Source organism: Lynx canadensis, chromosome B1, assembly GCF_007474595.2.
Source record: "Lynx canadensis isolate LIC74 chromosome B1, mLynCan4.pri.v2, whole genome shotgun sequence".
Taxonomy (NCBI): domain Eukaryota; kingdom Metazoa; phylum Chordata; class Mammalia; order Carnivora; family Felidae; genus Lynx; species Lynx canadensis.
Window position 1 is genome coordinate 173,788,275 of NC_044306.2, and position 12,602 is coordinate 173,800,876.

Consider the following 12,602-nt stretch of genomic DNA (forward strand, 5'->3'; position numbering starts at 1 on the left):
CTGAAAGATATGAATTTATTGCCATTATGTTCCCTGTAGAGTTGGAGTTTCTAGTGGTGTTCTCTGGTCCTTTCTAGTCTTTGTTGCTTTGGTCTTTTTTTTTTTTTTTTAATCTTTTCTTCCCTTAGAGAGTCCCCCTTAAAATTTCTTACAGGGCTGGTTTAGTAGTCACGAAACACTTTAATTTTTGTTTGTCTGGGAAACTTTTTATCTCTCCTTCTATTTTAAATGACAGCCTTGCTGGATAAAGAATTCTTGGCTGTATATTTTTCCAATTCTGCACTTTGAATATATCCTGCCACTCCTTTCTGGCTTGCCAAGTTTCTGTGGATAGGTCTGCTGTGAACCTGGTCTGTCTTCCCTTGTAGGTTAAGGACTCTTTTTCCCTTTCTGCTTTCATGATTCTTTCTTGGCCTGAGTCTTTTGTGAATTTGGCTATGATAACCCTTGTTGATGGACAGTTTTTGTTGAACCTAATGGGAGTCCTCTGTGCTTTCTGGATTTTAATGTCTGTGTCTTTCCCCAGGTTAGGAAAGGTTTCCACTATGATTTGCTCACATAACCGTTCTACCCCTTTTTCCTCTCTCTTCATCTTCTGGGACCCCTCTGATTCTGATGTAGTTCCTTTTTAATGAGTCACTGATTTCTCTAATTCTTAAATTGTGCTCTTTTGCCTTAGTCTCCCTCTTTTTTCTGCTTCATTGTTCTCCACAAGTTTTTCCTCTCTATTGCTGATTCACTGCTCTGCCTCATTCATCCTTGCTGCTGTGGCATCCATCAAGATTGCAGCTCGGTTATACCATTTTTTTATTTCATTCTGACTAGCTTTTATCTCTGCAGAAAGGGATTCTAATCTGTTTTCAATCCCAGCTGGTATTCTTATTATCGTGATTCTAAATTCTGGTTCAAACATCTTGCTTTTATCTGTGTTGATGAAGTCCCTGGCTGCCCTTTCTTCCTGTTCTTTCTTTTGGGGTGAATCCCTTCATTTTGTAATTTTGAAGGAAGAAAAGAAATTAATAAGGTAAAAAATTAAAATTAAAAAATTAAGAACAACACAAAAAAATCAAATAAAGGATGCTAAATCCTAGGTGTGTCCTGATTTGGTTGTTGAAAGGAGCTTGATAGGTTAGAGAAAAAAAAGCGAAAGAAAAGAAAAGAAAAGAAAAGAAAAAAATGCTTGCAAATTTGAAAAAAAATGAATACAATTAAATTGAGTAAAATGAAATAGTGGAAGTAAAAAATAAAATTTGAAAATTTTACAAAAAAGTAAAAAGATATAGTAGAAAAAATTAAAGAAAAATATTTTTAATAGAATGGAAACTAAAAATAATTTTTTTTTCTCTTTTTGTATTCAAGAATAAGAAAAGAAAAGAAAAAAAAATTGGATAGATGGACCAGCAAAAAGACTGAACTATGATTGAAATTACATCGGTTTCCCCTGGAAGTCAAACTATGAAGCACTTTATAATCTGTAAACTAAGCAGGTGGAGAGACTTGTGTCGTTCTTGAAGAGTGAGGTTGGCCAAGTTGGGCAGAGCTCAGTGTAATGGCTCCATTTTCCACTAGAAGGCACTGCGTAGCTTACTGGGATGAATTGTTGTGGCACTTGTAGGTGTGTATGCACATGCGCAGGAGGGGTGAAGATGGCATCACCCAGATGCCCAGTCTCTAGTATCAGAACTCTGTACTTATAGTTTGTCTCTATACTCTTTCTGACCAGCAGTTGCACACCCTTCCTTTGTCTCCAGCTTTCCCCTCCCTGTTTTTATATTATTCTTGCTTCCTTTCCCTTATGTTCATCTATTTTGTATCTTAAATTCCACATATAAGTGAAATCGTATATTTATCTTTCTCTGACTTATTTCACTTGCCATAATACAATCTAGTTCCATCCATGCTGTTGCAAATGGCAAGACTTCATTATTTTTCATTGCCAAGTAACATCCCATTGAATATATATGCCACACCTTCTTTATCCATTCATCAGCTGATGGACATTTGGCCTCTTTCCATAATTTGGCTATTTTCGATAGTGCTGCTATAAACATGGGGGTGCAGGTGCCCCTTCAAATCAGCATTTTTGCATCCTTTGAATGAATACCTATTAGTGCAATTGTTGGGTCATAGAGTAGTTCTATTTTTTTTGAGGAACCTCCATACTGTTTTCTAGAGAGTGGCTGCACCAGTTTGAATTCCCACCAGCAGTGCAAAAGGGTTCATCTTTCTCTGCATCCTCACCAACATCTGTTGTTGCCTGAGTTGTTAATTTTAGCCATTCTGACAGGTGTGAGGTGGTATCTCATTGCGGTTTTGATTTTCATTTCCCTGATAATAAGTGATGTTGAGCATTTTTCATGTGTCTTCTAGCCACCTGGAGGTCTTCTTTGGAAGAAGAGAAGAAAAGAAAATCTTTTGCCCATTTCTTCACTGGATTATTTGGGTTTTTTTTTTGGGGGGGGGCGTGTTGATTTTGATAAGTTTTTTATAGATTTTGGATACTAACCCTTTACCTAATATGTCATTTGCAAATATCTTCTCCCATTCTGTTGGTTGCCTTTTAGTTTTGCTGATTGTTTCCTTCGCTGTGCAGAAGCTTTTTATCTTGATGAGGTCCCAATGGTTCATTTTGCTTTTGTTTCCCATACCTCCAGAGACACATCAAGTAAGAAGTTATGGGACTGAGGTCAAAGAGGTTGTTGCCTGTTTTCTCCTCTAGGATTTGGATGGCTTCCTGTCTTACGTTTAGGTATTTCATCCATTTTGAGTTTATTTTTGTGTATGGTGTAAGAAAGTGGTCCAGTTTTCCCAACACTATTTGCTGAAGAGACTTTTCTTTTCTATTGGATATTTTTTCCTGCTTTGTCAAAGATTAGTTGGTCATAGGTTTGTGGGTCTATTTCTGGGTTCTGGAAAACTATTCTGGGTTCTTGATCTATGTGTCTGTTTTTGTGCCAGTACCAGACTGTCTTGATGATTACAGCTTTGAAATACAGCTTGAAGTCTGGAATTGTGATGCCTCCAACTTTGGTTATCTTTTTCAGGATTGATTTGGCTATTTGGGGCCTATTGTGGATCCATACAAATTCTAGTATTGTTTGTTTGAGCTCTGTGAAAAATGCTATTGGTATTTTGATAGGAACTGCATTAAATGTGTACACTGTTTTGGGTAGTATAGACATTTTAACAATATTTATTCTTCCAATCCACAAGCGTGGAATGTTTTTCCATTTTTTGTGTCTTCTTTAATATCTTTCATAAGCTTTCTATAGTTTTCAGTGTATAAATTTTTCACCTCTTTGGTTAGGCTTATTCCTAGGTATTTTATGTTTTTTGGTGCAGTTGTAAATGGGATTGATTCCTTGATTTCTCTTTCTGCTGCTTCCTTATTGGTGTACAGAAATGCAACTGAGGGGCACCTGGGTGGCTCAGTCAATTAAGCATCTGATTTCAGTTCAGGTCATGATCTCGCAGTTTGTGTGTTCAAGCTCCGTGTTGGGCTCTGTGCCGACAGCTCAGAGCCTGGAGTCTCCTTTGGATTCTGTGTCTCCCTCTCTCTCTGCCCCTCCCCTGCTCATGCTCTGTCTCTCTAGCTCTCTTAAAAATAAATAAAACATTTAAAAATTTTTTTATAAAACCACACTAAAAAAATGCAACCGATTTCTGTAATTGATTTTATATCCTGCAACTTTCCTGAGTTACATATTAGTTCTAGCAGGACTTGATAGAGTCTTCTGGGTTTTCCACATAGGGTATCATGTCATCTGCGAAGAGTGAAACTTTGAATTCCTTCTTGCCAATTTGGATGCCTTTTATTTCTTTGCATTGTCCAATTTCTGAGGCTAGGACTTCTGGTACTATGTTGACTAACAGTAGTGAGAGTGGATGATCCTTGTCGTGTTCCTGACCTTAGGGGGAAAGCTCTCAGTTTTTCCCCATTGAGGATGATATTAGGGGTGTGTCTTTTGTATATGGCTTTTATGATCTTGACGTATGATCTCTCTATCCCTACTTTCTTGAGGGTTTTTATCAAGAAAGGATGCTGTATTTTGTCAAATGCTTTCTCTGCATCTCTTGAGAGGATCATGTGATTCTTATCCTCTCTTTTATTAATGTGATATATCACATTGACTGATTTGCAGATATTGAGCCAGCCCTGCAGCCCAGGAATAAATCCCACTTGATCGTGGTGAATATTTCTCTTAATGAATTGTTGGATCCAGTTTGCTAGTATCTTGTTGAGAATTTTTGCATCTATGTTCATCAGAGAAATTGGTCTATAATTCTCCTTTAGTGGAGTCTTTGGTTTTGGAATCGAGGTAGTGCTGGCCTCAAAGAATGAGTTTGGAAGTTTTCCTTCCATTTCTATTTTTTGGAACAGCTTCAAGAGAATAGGTGTTTACTCTTCTTTATATGTTTGGTGGAATTCCCCTGGAATGCCATCTGGCACTGGACTCTTGTTTGTTTGGAAATTTTTGATTACTGATTGAATTTCTTTACTCGTTATGGGGTCTGTTCAAATTTTCTACGTCTTCTTGTTTCAGTTTTGGTAGTTTACATGTTTCTAGGAATTTGTCCATTTCTTCCAGATTGCCCAATTTGTTGGCCTATAATTGTTCATAATATTCTCTTATTATTTTTTGTATTTCTGAGGTGTTGGTTGTGATCTCTCCTCTTTCATTTGTGATTTTATTTATTGGGGCCCTTTCCTTTTTCTTTTTCATCAGTCAGGCTAGGCGTTTACCAATTTTGTTAATTCTTTCAAAGAACCAGCTCCTGGATTTGTTGACCTGTCTACTGCTTTTTTAAAAATTTTGATATCATTGATTTCTCCTCTAATCTTTATCATTTCCCTTCTTCTGGTTTTGGGTATTATTTGCTGTTCTTTTTCTGGCTCTTTAAGGTATAAGGTTAGGTTATGTATTTGAGACTTTCTTCCTTCTTTAGGAAGTCCTGGATTGCTGTATACTTCCCTCATATGACTGCCTTTGTTGCATCCTAAACGATTGGGGCTGTTATGTTTTCATTTTTATTGGCTTTCACGTACTTTTTAATTTCCTCTTTAATTTCTTGGTTAACCCATTCATTCTTTAGTAGGTTGTTCTTCAATCTCCAAGTATTCATGGTCTTTCCATTTTTTCTTGTGATTCGTTTCAAGTTTCATAGCATTGTGGCCTGAAAATATGCAAGGTATGATCTCGATCTTTTTTACTTGTTGAGGGCTGATCTGTGTCCCAGTGTGTGATCTATTCTGGAGAATATTCCATGTGCATTTGAGAAGAATGTGTATTCTGCTGCTGTAGGATAAAATGTTCTGACTGTATCTGTTAAGTCTATTCAGTCAAGTGTATCATTCAAAGCCCTCTTTCCTTCTTGATTTTCTGCTTAGATGATCTGTCCATTGCTGTATGTGGGGTGTTGAATTCCTACTATTATGGTATTGTTATCAATGAGTGTCTTTATGTTTGTGATTAATTGATTTATATATTTGGGTGCTTCGTGTTGGGGACATAAATTGTTACAATTATTAGATCTTGGTGGATAGACCCCTTAATTATGATATAATACCCTTATTCATCTCTTGTTACAGTCTGTGTTTTAAAATCTAGATCGTCTGGGGGCGCCTGGGTGGCTCAGTCGGTTAAGCGGCCGACTTCAGCTCAGGTCACGATCTCGCGGTCAGTGAGTTCAAGCCCCGCGTCGGGCTCTGTGCTGACAGCTCAGAGCCTGGAGCCTGTTTCAGATTCTGTGTCTCCCTCTCTCTGACCCTCCCCTGTTCATGCTCTGTCTCTCTCTGTCTCAAAAATAAATAAACGTTAAAAAAAATTAAAAAAAGAAAAAAGATTAAAAAAAAAATCTAGATCGTCTGATATAAGTATGGCTGCTCCAGCTTTCTTTTAATGACCATTAGCATGATAAGACTGTTCTCCATCCCCTTCCTTTCAATCTGCAGGTGTCTCTAGGTCTAAAATGGGTCTCTTATAAGCAGCATATAGATGGGTCTTGTTTTCTTATCCATTCTGATACCCTATGTCTTTTGATTGGAGCATTTAGTTTATTGACATTTAGAGTGAGTACTTAAGATATGAATTTAGTGCCAGTGTGTTGCCTGTAGAATTGGTGTTTCTGGTGATGTTCTCTGGTCCTTTCTAGTCTTTGTTGCTTTTGTTTTTTTTGTTTGTTTGTTTGTTTTGTTTCATCTTTTCTCTATTCAAGGAGTCCCCCTTAAAAATTTTTGCAGGGTTGGTTTAGTGGTCATGAACTTCTGTAGTTTTTGTTTGTCTGGGAAACTCTTTATCTCTCTTTGTATTTTGTTTGCTTTTTTTTTTTAATTTTTTTTAATGTTTACTTATTTTTGAGACAGAGACAGAGCATGAACAGGGGAGGAGCAGAGAGAGAGGGAGACACAGAATCTGAAACAGGCTCCAGGCTCTGAGCTGTCAGCACAGAGCCCGACGCGGGGCTCGAACTCACGGATGGTGAGATCATGACCTGAGCTGAAGTCAGACGCTTAACCGACCAAGCCACCCAGGCGCCCCTCTCTTTGTATTTTGAATGACAGTCTTGCTGGATAAAGAATCCTTGGCTGCATATTTTTCCTCTTCAGTACATTGAATATATCCTGCCACTCCTTTATGGCCTGCTAAGTTTCTGTGTATAGGTCTACTGTGAACCAGATATGTCTTCTCTTATAGGTTAAGTACTTTTTTCCCCTTGCTGCTTTCATAATTCTTTGTCTGTGTATTTTGTGTATTTGACTATGATATGCCTTGTTGATGGTCAATTTTTGTTGAATCTAATGGGAGTTCTCTGTGCTTCTTGGATTTTGGTGTTGGTGTCCTTGACCAGATTAGGAAAATTTTCCACTGTAATTTGCTCACACAAACCTTCTGCCCACTTTTCTCTCTCTTCATCTTATGGGACTCCTATGATTCAGATGTTATTCCTTTTTAATAAGTCACTGAGTTCTCTAAGTCTTATATCATGCACTTTTGCCTCTGTTTCCCTCTTTTTTTCTACTTCATTACTCCATAATTTTGTCTTATATATTGATGATTCACTGCTCTGCTTCATCCATTTTTGCCATTGTGGCATGGATTTGAGATTGCATCTTGGTTATAGCATTTTTAATTTCATCCTGACCATATTTTACTTCTTTTATCTCCACAGAAAGTGATTCTATGCTTTTCTCAACCCCAGGTAGCATTCTTTTTGCCACGGTTCTATATTCTAGTTCATACATTTTGCTTATATCTGCGTTGATTAAGCCCCTGACTGTCATTTCTTCTGCTCTTTCTTTTGGGGTGAATTTCTTTGTTTTATCATTTTGGAGGAAGAAAAAAAACTAATAAAATAAAGTAAAAATTAAAAAATTAAAAAATTAAAAGCAAAACAAATCAAATGAAGGAAACTAGATCCTAGCTGTGTTTTGGTCTGCTTGTTGAAAGAAGCTTGATAGAATACAGAAAAATTGGAAAGAAAAGAAAGAAAAGGAAAAAACGTTAAGAAAATTTTAAATTCAAAAAATTATGTAGTAAAATAGAATAAAATGAAATTAAGAAAATGAAATAGAATAAAAGTTTAAAAATAATAAAGAATAAAGTAAATAATTAAACATTTTAATTAAAAAATAAAATAAAAATAAAATTTTCTCCTTATACAAGACAAAGAAAAAGAAAAAAAATAATTTAAGCAAAAAAAAAAAAAAAATGAATAAATGAACCAGCAAACACAGTGAAACTTTAATGAAGTTAAATTCAGTCTCCCCTAGAACTGAAACTATGAACTATGTCCTAGAACTGGACACTTTGCAGATGGAGTGACTTATGCTCATCTTCTAGAGGTTGTTCTTGGAGAGCACAGTTGGGCGGGGCTTGGTGTAACATCTGCCTTCTCCACTAGGTGGTGCTGCTTAGCTTACTGGTGTGGATCAGCATGGCGGGCATGCTCATGCCCATGTGCATGCATGGGAGAGGTGGAAATGGCTTCACTCAGCTCCCTATTCTCTGGCACAGGAACTTCACGCTCTCACTGATCCATGATCAAGCACCTCTTCTTTGTCTCAGGCCTCTGTCCATTCCCTGCCTCTAACCTGTCCATGTCCAAGCCATCCACCTCCCAGGTGGCACCTCCCTCCAGAGTTTTATCTTAGATGGGGTTGTGTTTCAAAACCCCACACTTCAGAGATCTTTGCAGCTTGGATCCACACTGACTCTCGGGGGGAGGGTCTTGCTGAACAATGGCCAGGTACCGACTTGCCCCAGAAAACATTCATGAGATCACACAGTGGCAGAAGTTCAGAGATTATGGTATATCAAAACATACAACTAGTGCCAGGTTTCATCCCACTCTGGAGTCATTTTCCCAATCCCAGCAAACATGGCTGCTCTCCAGGGTCCGCTGGGAACTTTGCCTTTGGGGAGGCTTTATGGCCTCTACCAAATGGTTTCCAAGCAGGGGAACCATTTCTCCCCATTGCACAGGGACTCCTCAGACGCTGCTGCCTGCATCTGGGGATTCGCCCTACTTCCTTACCGGAGCATCACCAGGCACTGAACTCCAGAACTTCAGACTTTGTGCTCCACTGTTTATAGAATCTTGGTGTTATTGAAACTCTCCTTTCTCCCCATCAGTGGTTTTGGGCAACACATTTCTTGTTCAGTCCTCTGTGTTTTCACTCTTTCTCTCTCTCTCCTACTACTTTCGGGCGAGTATTTTTCCTTCACTCTCCTGATGTACTGCAGTCTTCTCCTTTCCCTATCTTCTGTTTGCAAAAAGAGCTCCTTACCCTCTGTGGCTTTTCTCTCCCCCCCCGTTCACCTCTCCACACCATGTACCTGCTGAGTTCTGTGGCTCAGGTTATGCAGATTATTGTGTTAATCCTCAGATCAATTTTCTAGGTGTACAAAATGCTTTGGTGCTGATCTAGCTTCATTGCAGAGATGAGACAAGCTGAGGGTCTTCATGCTGCTCCACCATCTTATATCCTCCCTTCCTACCATTATTCTTGATTCATTTACTCTGCTTAAGTTTTCCATGTCATTTACTACTACATGAAATTACATTTAGTCATTTGTTTTCTGTCTACCCACCAGAGAACAAACCCCTTGAGAATTAGGGCTTTATTTTGTTCACGGCTTTATCTCTAGTTCCTAAAACATGGCCAGTAGATTATCAATAAATACTGGATGAATAAACAAATGGATGAATAAATGGATTTTGAGAGACCTTTAGTTATCTAATTACCTTTTGAATAATACCAAAGTTAGGCATGAAGTCATGTGTAAATAATAGAAAGTAATGCAAGAAAGCCTGAATTCAACCCCATGTGAAAGGAACTCTTAAGAAAGCCATGAGGTGGTGCATGTCAAAAGTAGAAAACATACCAGCTGTGAATCCTAGCTTGAATTCTATATGATCTTGGGAAGGTTGTGGTCAGTGGACTTTCCATAAATATGTAAAACTACCTGTATTAGTTTCCTGTGGCTGCTATAACAAATTACCATACACTTGGTAGCTAAAAACAACAGAAATTTATTCTCTCATGGTTCTGGAGACCAGAGGTCTAAAATCAAGGTGTTGGTAGCACTAAGCTCTCTCTAAAGCCTCTTTCAGCTTCTGGTAGCTGTCGGCATTCCTTGGTTTGTGGCTGTATCTGATCCAATTTCTGCCTCCATCTTCAGATGGCCTTCTCTGTGTCTCTATTATCTCCATCAAATATCCCTCTGCTTTTCTCTTATAAGAACGCTTGTCACTGGATTTAGAGACCACCTGGATAATCCAGGATGATCCCCTCATCTAAAGATCCTTAACTTAATCATCTGTACAAAGATCCTTTTTCCAAGTTAGGTAATATTCACAGTTTCTGGTGATTAGGACAGAGTTACAAGGTGTATATCTTTTGGGTGATGTCACCATTCAACCCATTACACCATGCATATTAAAAGTTATTTGATTAGAGGTAGTGTAATTGTTTATCAATATGTGTATTTCCCTGGTTTCAGATTGTGTGACTTCAAAGAATGTAGACTTCATTTTATGAGTCCCTAGGAAAAAATGTTTCATGCCAGTCATGCCTAGTTTAATACAATTATTTAAAGTGGATTTTTTTTTTTTTTTTTTTTTTTAGGATTTGTACCTGTATCAAGATGCTCTAAAGGATAACAACTATTCTTAGGAATGTCTAATATTACAAAATGATGAAAACTAATTCTAGCATCTTCCATTTTGCCATCATCTTCATGTTAATACTTGAGACCAAAATCCAACTGACTGATGAAAGTGAATTTTTGGTTGACAGATCAGAATCAAGTCTCTTTCATGTTCCCAAAAACCTATCCCTGAAAACAACAATCTTAAATATATCACAAAACTATATATCTGAGCTTCGGACTTCTGACATCGTATCACTATCAAAGCTAAGGATTTTGATAGTTTCTCATAACAGAATTCAATATCTTGATATTAGTGTTTTCAAATTCAACCAGGAATTGGAATATTTGGATTTGTCCCACAATGAATTGTGGAAGATTTCTTGCCATCCTACTGTGAATCTCAAGCATTTAGACCTCTCATTTAATGCATTTGTTGGCCTACCCATATGCAAAGAGTTTGGCAATATGTCTCAACTAGAATTTCTGGGGTTGAGCGCCACACAATTACAAAAATCTAGTGTGCTACCAATTGCTTCTTTGCATATAAGTAAGGTTTTACTGGTCTTAGGAGACGCTTATGGGGAAAAAGAAGACCCTGAGAGCCTTCAAAACTTTAATATAGAAAGTCTACACATAATTTTCCCCACAAGAAAAGAATTCAGTTTTATTTTGGATGTATCAGTCAGCACAGCAGTAAGTCTGGAACTTTCCAATATCAAATGTGTGCTAGATGATAATGGATGTTCTTATTTCCAAAATGTTCTGTTAAAACTTCAGAACAACTCAAGGTTATCAAATCTTACTTTAAACAACATTGAAACAACTTGGAATTTTTTCATTATGATCATCCAGTTGGTTTGGCATACAAGCATAAAGTATTTCTCAATTTCAAATGTAAAACTACAAGGTCACCTTGACTTCAGAGATTTTGATTATTCGAACACTTCACTGAAGGCCTTCTCTATACACCAAGTGGTCACTGATGTGTTCAGTTTTCCACAAAGTCATATCTATGAAATCTTTTCAAATATGAACATTCAAAATTTCACAGTGTCTGGTACACATATGGTCCACATGGTTTGTCCATCCCAAATTAGCACATTTTTATATTTGGATTTTTCTAATAATCTCTTAACAGACATGGTTTTCAAAAATTGTGGAAACTTGGCTAAATTAGAGACACTTAGTTTACAAATGAATCAATTAAAAGAACTTGCAAGTATAGTTTATATGACCAAAGAGATGAAGTCTCTACAACAATTGGATGTTAGTCAGAATTCTCTAAGGTATGATAAAAATGAAGGAGATTGCTCTTGGACTACAAGTTTATTAAGTTTAAATATGTCTTCAAATATACTTACTGACTCTGTTTTCAGATGTTTACCTCCTAAGGTCAAGGTACTTGATCTTCACAATAACCAAATAAGAAGCATTCCTAAACCAATCATGAAACTAGAAGCTTTGCAAGAACTCAATGTTGCCTCCAATTCCTTAGCCCACCTTCCTGACTGTGGAGCTTTTAGCAGCCTTTCTGTACTGATCATTGACCATAATTCAATTTCCAACCCATCAGCTGATTTCTTCCACAGCTGCCAGAAGATTAGGTCCATAAGAGCAGGAAACAATCCATTCCAATGCACCTGTGAGCTAAGAGAATTTATCCAGAATATAGGCCAAGTATCAAGTGAAGTGGTAGAGGGTTGGCCTGATTCTTATAAGTGTGACTATCCAGAAAGCTATAAGGGAACCCCACTAAAGGACTTTCATGTGTCTCAGTTATCCTGCAACACAGCTCTGCTGCTTGTCACCATTGGGGTCACTGTGCTGGTGTTGACTGTTACTGTGACTGCCCTCTGTATGTACTTTGATCTGCCCTGGTATCTCAGGATGGTGTGTCAGTGGACCCAGACCCGGCACAGGGCAAGGAACCTACCCTTAGAAGAACTCCAAAGAACCCTTCAGTTCCACGCTTTTATTTCATATAGTGGGCATGATTCTGTGTGGGTGAAGAGTGAATTATTACCAAACCTAGAAAAAGAAGACCTAAGGATTTGTCTCCATGAGAGAAACTTTGTTCCTGGCAAGAGCATTGTGGAGAATATCATCAACTGCATTGAGAAAAGTTACAAGTCCATCTTTGTTTTGTCTCCCAACTTTGTTCAGAGTGAGTGGTGTCATTATGAACTCTACTTTGCCCACCACAATCTATTTCATGAAGCTTTTGATAACTTAATCTTGATCTTGCTGGAGCCTATTCCACAGTATTCCATTCCCAGCAGCTATCACAAGCTCAAAAATCTCATGGCACGAAGGACTTATTTGGAATGGCCCAAGGAGAAGAGCAAACATGGGCTTTTTTGGGCTAACCTAAGAGCAGCTATTAATATTAAATTGATGGAGCAAGCAAAATAAATAGATCACACATAGATCAAAAAATATATGTGTGCT

At 37.7% G+C, this 12,602-nt stretch overlaps 1 protein-coding gene across 1 annotated transcript; it reads left to right on the top strand.

Moving 5' to 3' along the window:
- Nucleotides 1-1,495: 1,495 nt before the first annotated feature.
- Nucleotides 1,496-12,590, top strand: TLR1 (toll like receptor 1). The gene is made up of 2 exons (XM_030314049.1): nucleotides 1,496-1,615; nucleotides 10,130-12,590. Exon 2 carries the CDS (start codon nucleotides 10,197-10,199, stop codon nucleotides 12,564-12,566), a length of 2,370 nt encoding a protein of 789 aa, XP_030169909.1. The 5' UTR covers nucleotides 1,496-1,615; nucleotides 10,130-10,196; the 3' UTR covers nucleotides 12,567-12,590.
- The last annotated feature ends 12 nt before the right edge of the window (nucleotides 12,591-12,602 follow it).

What these genes read in the sequence shown, in the direction of transcription:
- TLR1 (XM_030314049.1), top strand. Translation starts at nt 10,197, where the DNA reads ATGATGAAAACTAATTCTAGCATCTTCCATTTTGCCATCATCTTCATG.